Here is a 9,241-nt window from a genome sequence, read left to right as displayed (position 1 = left end):
GGTTTGAAAAGGTGTTTCCAATAGTCATAACTTTTCAAAACACCCCTTTGAAAAAACAAACACTTTCAACAGTCTTCTTCCAACAGTCACTTGTCTGTTGACATTTTGAAAATTCAAAAATTTAAAAACCGCGCATTATTCGCGTTACCCGCACACGGGTTTAGAAGTCTACGTTTTGACCTATTCATCAAAGCCAAATAATCATTAAATGCTTTTAAACCTCTAAAAGAAGGCTCAAATATCCGATGCGGGACTATCTTGTTTTTACAAACAGATACTAACAATCCAAAGTACTGGCCAAGCGGCTAAGGCTTATTCTTCCTGATATAATTTCACGCACCAAACCAAAGTGCTTTTATGCAAGGCAGGCTAATCATATCGCAAGATAATGTGATGGTGCATGGCTTTTGAAACCCTGCACTATCTAAAGGCGACCCTGTTTACTTCTGTTGACTGCATGCATGAATCCACCCTCATCAATCACGCAGTGAACTCAAACTCGTTGTCAAGGCGATCCTGTTTATTTCTGTGGATTGCTCAATTTATCAGGTCCCATTGGTATTAGTTCGTCGTTCGTAGGGGCCCAAGAATCTAGATGTCAACACGCGATTGTGAGACGCTATCGGCGGAAACCTCTCTACTCAAAAATGAAGTTGTTGTAAGTGCGATGCGGGCTTCAAAATTGACAGCGCGGAGTCGAGTTATGGATGCATCATTCAAGACCATAAAATTTGAGAGACAAAGGGCTAGTTTGGTAAAAAATAAAATAAAATTTGCATGCTTATCAAAATTGCTTCTACTCTAAGAGGCCATTTTAGGAGCAACTTAAATGTTTTTAAAAGTAGCTTCTGATTTTTTTTCCCTATGTAGCTTTTCTCTTTTAACGATAATCATTGAGCATAGTTCTACCAAACAACTTGCTGCTTTTTGAAATAGCTTTTGATATTTGATCACCAAACAACTATTTTCAACAGTTTATATGAGTTTTTTTTTTCCTATAAGCTGCTTTTACAAGCAAATTATTATAAGCCCCGACAACACTAAACTAGCTCTAATTTGGAATAATAACTTATGAGAATCGGAGAATCTACTAAATATCGAAAAAAAAATCCTTGTATTTTACCAACTGCCCTTTTTTGTGGTAATTTTGGAATAGTTTGTAAGATTGAAAAAAAATATATTCTTTCAAAATTTCAGCTGAGGTTTCAATAGCAAATCTACCAAATACAAGATACACATTCATACATATTGCCTCTAATACAACATTCTCACCCCCTCTCCGTCAAAATATTTTCAGAAGCTTAAATAATCAACATCTTCGATTTGACGCCTCAAAATCTTTTCGATGATCCGCACAACAGGGAATGCATACAAAATAACAAACATGTATATATTGCGCAAGTTATGATCATAAATATCAATGTGTAGTCTGGGCTGCAATCCGGCAAATGATCTTCCTCTTGTTGGAGGAGGTGGCGACGGAGGCGCTGGTTGATCGGCATTTTGATAAATATCAAGAGATGATCTTCTTCTTGTTCGAGGAGAAGCCGCTTTTTTTTTTTTTTTTTTGTTTTTTTTTTTTTTTTTTTTTTGAGAGGAGATCGAGGATGACCGAATTTGTTGTGTTTATATAGGCATTAAATGTTTAGGTTGCTACGAGGAGGGAATTTTTTTTTGGGGGGGTATGTAGTTATTAATGGGTATTATAGAGGATTAAGGATGATCATAGGTTGTTTCGGGTGTAGGCTTTCCTATTACTAAAATTTTGTGGCTCGTTACGGAGGTGAAATTGAATTGCGAGGAGAGGTGGAAGTTGTTTATATCCAATGTTTTGGTAGTTATGTCGGAGGCTAATTATGCATTAAGCTTGCGGTATTCTAAGATTATGTTCATGTTTGTAGCTCACATGTAGGCATGTAAAAACACTTGCAAGGTCGATAAAAAGACAAATCAGCACCAAGCGCTCTGCACAATATAGGCAAGGACAATCACCACAGTTGCATCCCGTTCGCGTTCGATACGTTTGGTTATCTTGCAGCTGCATACGTTTGGTTATCTTGCAGCTGATGCAGCGGAGTTCCTTAGGAGGGTACAAAAATTTATGAATAGGAATGTGGCTACAGCAGGATCAGCTGACTACGTGTTTCGTCGGTTGGGTTTTGCTATTCAGAAAGGATTAGCGGCGCAGCTTGTTGCCCGCTTGTCATCATCACATGTATAATATTTTCCGTAAATAAAATTAAAATTAACACTTCCAAAGTAAAAAAAAAAAAAAATTGTTCCTTGTCTAAACGTAACACGATTTCTATCACTCGTAGTTTAATCTGAATATTACGAAGTACTTGAATTTGTTTGAAGCATTTATTTTGTGTCAAAACTGTGAAACGAAGATACGTGGACACGCAAAAGTAGCAAGTGGTACCCTTCAGCCTTCAACAATCTCACATGTAAAACTAAGTTAAAAATTTTTTATTAAGAAAAGATAAGTGATTTTAAGTGCAAGCAAATCCCCTGATGCTGAAAGTTGCGGTTCTTTTCTTTATCAAAAAAGCACACGTAGATAAATTTCACCCAAATACACTCCCCTTATTGATGTTAATGGCCGTCATCAACAACTGATAGGCACTTGTAAAAGAAGGGTGAGGGAGGGGGGAGAACACATTCACGCAAATCGAAATCGCCTAAATCCCTTCTCAAATCATAGGAATAACTCTCATATGCATGCAGTAATTACACAAACCGATACTATACGAATAAGCGCCACTAATGGAGTAAAACAAATGAAATAGCACCACAAATACTTCAGCTCCCAGTGAGCTCTCTAGGTAAGATCATCCTCTTCATCTTCCTTGGCTTTGAGCGCATTCTTTGCTCTGAGCAGGAGTGTTGTTTTCCAAGGATCCTGCATTTCATCGACAAACCAAGGGTGAACAAGGGAATCAACAATAGAAGAGAAAAGAAGACAAACTAACGAGAGTAAATACGTTTTAAAATAATGTCCGTAATTGTGTGAACCAGTCACTAAACTAGACAATTGAGAAGGCAATCCCTCTATTATAATTTATGAGTTTCCCCAATCTTATCAGATGCAATATTCCCAAAAGGGAAATGTTTTGATTTGAAAATAACACAAGTATAGCAAGTAATAAGGATGCATGCCAATTAAGATAAGGTATTCTGCCCAAGTGATCTATATCAGCATCTCTCCCTATAGAAATTAATGCAAATCAGGGGACTCACTTGCTATTCACTTCTCTCTATAATTCTCATCCCCTAACTGGTGCCCACAGGCATCCTTAGAAAATACACAAACCTAATAAATGTTGTATCTCCAAGAAATTTAATTTTTTGGGTTTCAACACCGGGACTTGTAGTGCACTGAAAACTTAGTAGGACAAATAAAGAAAACTGAAAACCGAAGTTATTTCAGGATCCCATGACATGCCAAAAATAATGTGCTAAGGTCGCATATACATGGTCGTTCAAACCCAACGGGTTTGCCTATGAAGGACTCAGTCAAGAGTCCGAGAGAGGGTTCACATGTCCTGAAGACTGTTAAATGTGATACTAGTTAACTATGAATTGGTGTTAGCTGATTAACTTCTTGGCCAACAAGCAGGTAATGCTAGATCAAATTACGGGAAAACCTAAGAATGTTTGCCAGGCGACAGGCAGTTGAGCACATGTTATGGGAAGAACAGGAGAAGTTAATCCAATCAAGCAAAACATTCTGCAGACTGTGACAGGAAGAGAAAAAAGGTTTTCTATAGAGAGATATTGATATCTCAGGCATAATAGGAAGAAACAGTCTCATCTATACTCAAGATTATGAAAAAAAAGGTGATAAATAAAGCCGGTTGATGTAAGAAAACCTATCCTATGAGTCAAGCAATTTATGCACATAGGAATTCCAACCAAAGAGCAATCCTCCAAAATTCTCCTTAACAAAAATGCAGTTGATAAGAAGGGAAGGCTTCAAAGAATGATAAATTTGCAACAGAAACTACACTCACTTTTAGGGCATAGGTCAGCCAAAGAGCCAAACAGAGAGTATTCACTATTCCCGCATAAAAAAGAACCTATATCGGTTCTGCTAGTACAAGACATTTCTTAAAAATTATAAAACTTCAAATTTATTATCGATGACAAGCTAAAACGTGCAATAAACTGAATGATCAGTAAAAGAAGCTGCTTGCTCTTTGGGTTTAGCTACAATTCTTACCACTCTAAGTTGCAAAATAAGTACACAAAAAATGCCCTCAATAAAAGAGCTCCAAGATATCTTACAACCATTAGTCTATTTTGTATTTTACTTTCTCATGATTCTGACAAGATGAATATAATATATTATATCGATCTAAAGCAAAACTTTGCATCAAAATACCGAAAACAAAGCATGTAAGGCAACAAAGAAATGAAAATATATAGATAAGGCATTATTGTAGAAAATATACCAGCCGTGTCATACTATCAAATTCTTTGATGCAATCAGTGAACTTCCCAACATCCTCCTCGTCCATTGCTGCAGCTAAATCCTGCCAAATATATGACTTTCAATATCTAAAAACATGTGTCATGCTGACAAAGATGTCATATTTATTTGCATATGTCAATAGTGTAATGATCAAGGTGCCTTATAAGGGTAAATATTCAGTGCGAAATCTATCCTTAATGTACAAACATTAATACCCTTCTGTAAGCAAAGCATTAGTAGAAAAGCACAGTAAAAATAATTCAGTCTCTTAAAGAAAAGCTTACAGCCAAAAGTTTGTATTCACGTGTCCCTGAAAAGGTTGGATCAAGTTCCTGCACAGCCAAATGCAAGAAATTTTAGGTTCTTTTTAAATTTTCAGAGGCATCAGTCAGTCATTATAGTACACCGCAGCAGTTTACCTGATATCGCTCTAATGCATTAGTAATTCCTACAACATCTCCTCTGCATAGTTGACATATGCCAGCATTAAGGAGAATGCCCTTAACACTGTACTTAAGAAGATTGTTGCTGATCGATTGACGTGCTATTGCTTCAAATATCTCAATTGCCTTTGGGTATCTGAAGAAAAATTCAGTACTGTTTTAAATAAACACGCTTCTTAGCCTGCTCTATGTGATGTAAGCAGAGCTTATGAAGTACATGTATGTATGAACAGAAGTAGGCAAGGCTTTCAATTGAGACAGCAGATGAAACATTCAAGTCAAATTGCAAACTTAATACGGTAATACTCAAAATATTATAAAACAAGCCACATATATATTTCTATTAAAGAAAAACCTCCAGAAGATAACATGTAAATTTCCATATATATATATATATATATATATATGAGAAAAATGGGTATGATTGGTACCAAGCATAAATTTTGTGCTTGGTAGTGAGGTGTCTCATTCCCATCCACTCATTCAATTGGGGGGACCACATTCAACCCATGTGAATGTGATCCCCCATTTGAATGAGTGGAGGATAATATGTCACCTTACTACTAAGCATAAATTTTGTGCTTGGTACCAAGTATACCCATATTCCTCTCTCTCTCTCTCTCTATCTCTCTCTCTCTCTCTATCTCTCTCTCTCTCTCTCTCTCTCTCTATTATATATATTATATATATATATATATATAATATAGAGAGAGAGAGAGAGAGAGGTGAACTTATGTCAACTTAAGTGGACAAGAGGCCTTTGTCCACAAACTTTCTATCCACTCATATATATATATATATAGAGAAAAATGGAGAAACTTGGTACCAAGTTGTTCAAACAACTTGGTAGTGATGTGGCCTAACTTGTCCCTACATCTACATTGGAGTTGGTGAAGGGTGGTTGAGGCTCTATCTTCGAGGTGTGATGTAGGGGGAAGATTATGCCACATCACTACAAGTTGCTTGGTAACAAGTTTCTCCATTTCTCTCATATATATATATATATATAATATATATATATATATATATATATATATATATAAGTCTCTTCATATCTTGCATGGATCGCCTAGGTATCATCATATGGAGTAGAGAGTTTGGTGGATGGTCCACTTAAGTTGACAAAAGAATCTCTCTCTCTCTCATATATATATATATATGACAAAGACTCTCTTCTCTTATATATATATTTATATATATATTAAGAGAAGAGAGATTCTTTTGTCATAATAATATACTATAATATATATATATTAATATATATAATAGAGAGAGAGAGAGAGAATATGGGTATGCTTGGTACCAAGCACAAAAAAGTTGTGCTTGGCAGTGAGGTGTCACATCTCCCTCCACTCATTCAAATATGGGACCACATTCACATGGGTAATGAGTGGATGAGGATGTACACATCACTACCAGCATAAAATTGTGGTTGGTACCAAGCATACCCATATTCTCATATTATATATATATATATATATATATTATATATTATATATATATATTATATATATGAGAGAGAGAGAATTTTTTGGGGCAAAACATCAGGATTAAATCAACATATAAAGTGTTCAGATCAAAATTATAACTATAATGTCAGAACCACAATGAAAATCTCATATTACATTCCAAACAATAACCTACACACTACAGTGCGAAGCACGAAAATTCTTTCATAACTAATTAAATCAGAAGTGAAAAATGACTCTGTAATGAATCGTCACGGATGCCCACCCATCCAAAATATCATCTGCCAACTAAAGCAACTTCAATGGTAAAAGCTAAGAAGAAAGTATTAATAACCATCCATAATCTTTTTGAATATTTATATTATAAATTTTATTCTATGCATAAAAACATACTATTATAAGCAGGGACAAGTCCAGCATTGTTCGGTTGAGAGGGCTCAATGTCATGGATAAGTAAATAAAGTCAAGCTTGTAATTGAATATCCTCTATTTTGTTGATTGGAAAAGGACTATCCTTCATAAATTAAACGACATAGAAGCTCCAATAACCCAATTTAATTACCCCAATAAGTTAAAAATCTCCAAATAGAATAGTACAACGTACTTAAAAATCCTGGACGTGCTCACATATATTCTTTAAAAATAACAAATGTTACTTTTTTGCTTTATTATACTTTTCAAAATTATAATGATAGTTCTTTTCCAGATATTAGTCCCTTAATTCCTTAATATTTGAAATTAGTCTTGAAATCACAGAAATTGCTAATAGGTTCCCAATTATTGTAAGTTATTTAAAAAGTAATCCCTTAAACCATAAACATTGCTAATGTGTCCTCCAATTATGTACGTTATTTCAAGTTAACCTCTCCATTCAAGAGTAGCATCACAAGATATAGCAATTTGATTGCCTAATAGCAATTTCACTAACTTGAGGGACTATTTTTGAAAATATTGAAAATTTTAAGGGGCTAATACAAAAAGCAATGCAATATATAATATGTCTTAAGGGCTTTTCTGGGAAAAGACATGTCAACATGTTCATACCAAATCATGAGCCGTGGTATGGGTCCCATTTCTTGAAACTGATGTTCACATGGATTCAGCGATTTAAGAAGCTAGACAAGTTACCATTATAACCTCAATCAATTGAATGACTAGTAGCCCAGTTGTTTCATTTTGTTAGTTATTTTAATAAGTAGCATAGGCTATGTATACAACTATACATATTACCTTAAAAAACCTCTTCCGTCAGATTGCTTATCCTTGAACATAAGCAGTTGAAACACAAATCAAGCCGTAATACCAAATTATTTTTGATTTGATACATTGAACTCATTGACGATTCTATAGATTTATCTGCTTGGAAGAGGTTATCTGACGTTTAGCATAAATCAATCTGGTATTACGAATGGATAGGTCCATGACAATATTCATCATGTTACAGTGATCTTGATCTGCATGATTAAGGGTGTGATCATGATCAAACATGATTGTGATTTCTAGTGTGAATCATGTGATAAGAATCAAAGTCGTAGATAAGCTGTCTGCTATGATTCAATGTATTTGTATCGTAAGATTCATCACTAAAGAAGGAAGTTGTAGGCATTGGAATTTGAAATTTAAGGTAAAACTAATTATGTACAAGGTTTTGCAATATTGTTGACTTGCGCAGGAGACCATCGAATCTCAATACATTTCTCGAATTTTCACGCAATCAAATGATGAAAGACATACAGAATTAACTATATTAATATAAGAACTTGCATTATTATTTTAAGCAAGATAACTTACTGTTCTAGCTGAGCAGAGAATTGTGCAACTTTCTGCTTGCACTGATTTGCAGAAGTTGTCACCTCCTCACTTTGGAAAAGATCAGCAGCTCTCTCAAAGTAGTCCATTGACTTCTCAATGTCTTGTTCTTGCTCATATAAATCACCAAGTTCCTAATAACAAATAAATTATCAGCAAAAAATACATACGCTTTTCAAAAATCTCATAGAGGACACATCTAATTCTAGATGGGACCATTAAAATCAGTACCAAATAAATCAGAAGATAGTAATAGTAAACCAAAAGTAATAAAAATTATGGACTAATAATGGTTCCAAAGTTGAAATAATATTCGTAAATTAGTCATAATCCACAATTCAAAATGAATAAGGTCCGCCACCTAATGCATATGGAGTCTAGTACACAAAATATTTCCACTTGTTTTCAGGTCCACCAAGTATCGGAACTGTTACCTTGCAGTATCTTGCAGCCATATTTAATCTGCCGATATCCAAGAAAAGATTCACAGCTTGGTTGAGGGAGTTGGCAGCATCTACAGAAATAGATGAGATGTACAATCAACAGAAAGATTAAAAACTTCGTTTTTATGGTGCTTGCCGGATACTAACACAAGATATAATTACGAATTTGAAATATAAGCAATCTCAACTCATCCTATGACAGAGAAGAAGATAACATAACCTTGTATTAATTAGAAGAACCATCAAGTGAGGCTACATATATACTTTAACTATTCAGAGGCAGTTAATAATTTTTTATACACAAATATATTATTCTTCTTGAATGCATTTTGCATCCATTAGACTCAAAAGCTGTGATCTGACAATCGTATGTGCATACAGGGTCGTACTTTTTGACTCGAACAGTTAAATAAAGTTTATTATTGTCACTTCTTACAAAAACAATTGGACAAGAATTAATTTTGAAGAAATAAATTGCATGCCATCAAGTAATATGTCAGTAAAAAGACATCTGCAGCAGCCTAATGTTGGCCATTTTAGTATTTCTTTTGTCTCTAGACTCTCTACAACAATTATAATCAGACAGGTACCCATGCATTATCT

General features: G+C 34.7%; 1 protein-coding gene across 1 annotated transcript in view; it reads right to left on the bottom strand.

The window, feature by feature from the left end:
• The window catches only part of LOC109825754 (alpha-soluble NSF attachment protein-like), an 8,449-nt gene continuing 1,720 nt past the window's right edge, over positions 2,513-9,241 (bottom strand). The window contains exons 4-9 of the mRNA XM_020392641.1: positions 8,630-8,709; positions 8,178-8,329; positions 4,894-5,053; positions 4,759-4,806; positions 4,455-4,535; positions 2,513-2,902 (exon numbers count right to left, since the gene is read on the bottom strand). Of these exons, the coding sequence (XP_020248230.1) occupies positions 2,822-2,902; positions 4,455-4,535; positions 4,759-4,806; positions 4,894-5,053; positions 8,178-8,329; positions 8,630-8,709 (602 nt within the window). The 3' untranslated portion in view covers positions 2,513-2,821. The remainder of the gene's footprint in view (positions 2,903-4,454; positions 4,536-4,758; positions 4,807-4,893; positions 5,054-8,177; positions 8,330-8,629; positions 8,710-9,241) is intronic.

This window comes from Asparagus officinalis, chromosome 10 (assembly GCF_001876935.1).
Source record: "Asparagus officinalis chromosome 10, Aspof.V1, whole genome shotgun sequence".
In the NCBI taxonomy this organism is placed as follows: domain Eukaryota; kingdom Viridiplantae; phylum Streptophyta; class Magnoliopsida; order Asparagales; family Asparagaceae; genus Asparagus; species Asparagus officinalis.
Note: the sequence above shows the minus strand (reverse complement) of the source record. Positions and strands in the feature narration are given on the sequence as shown.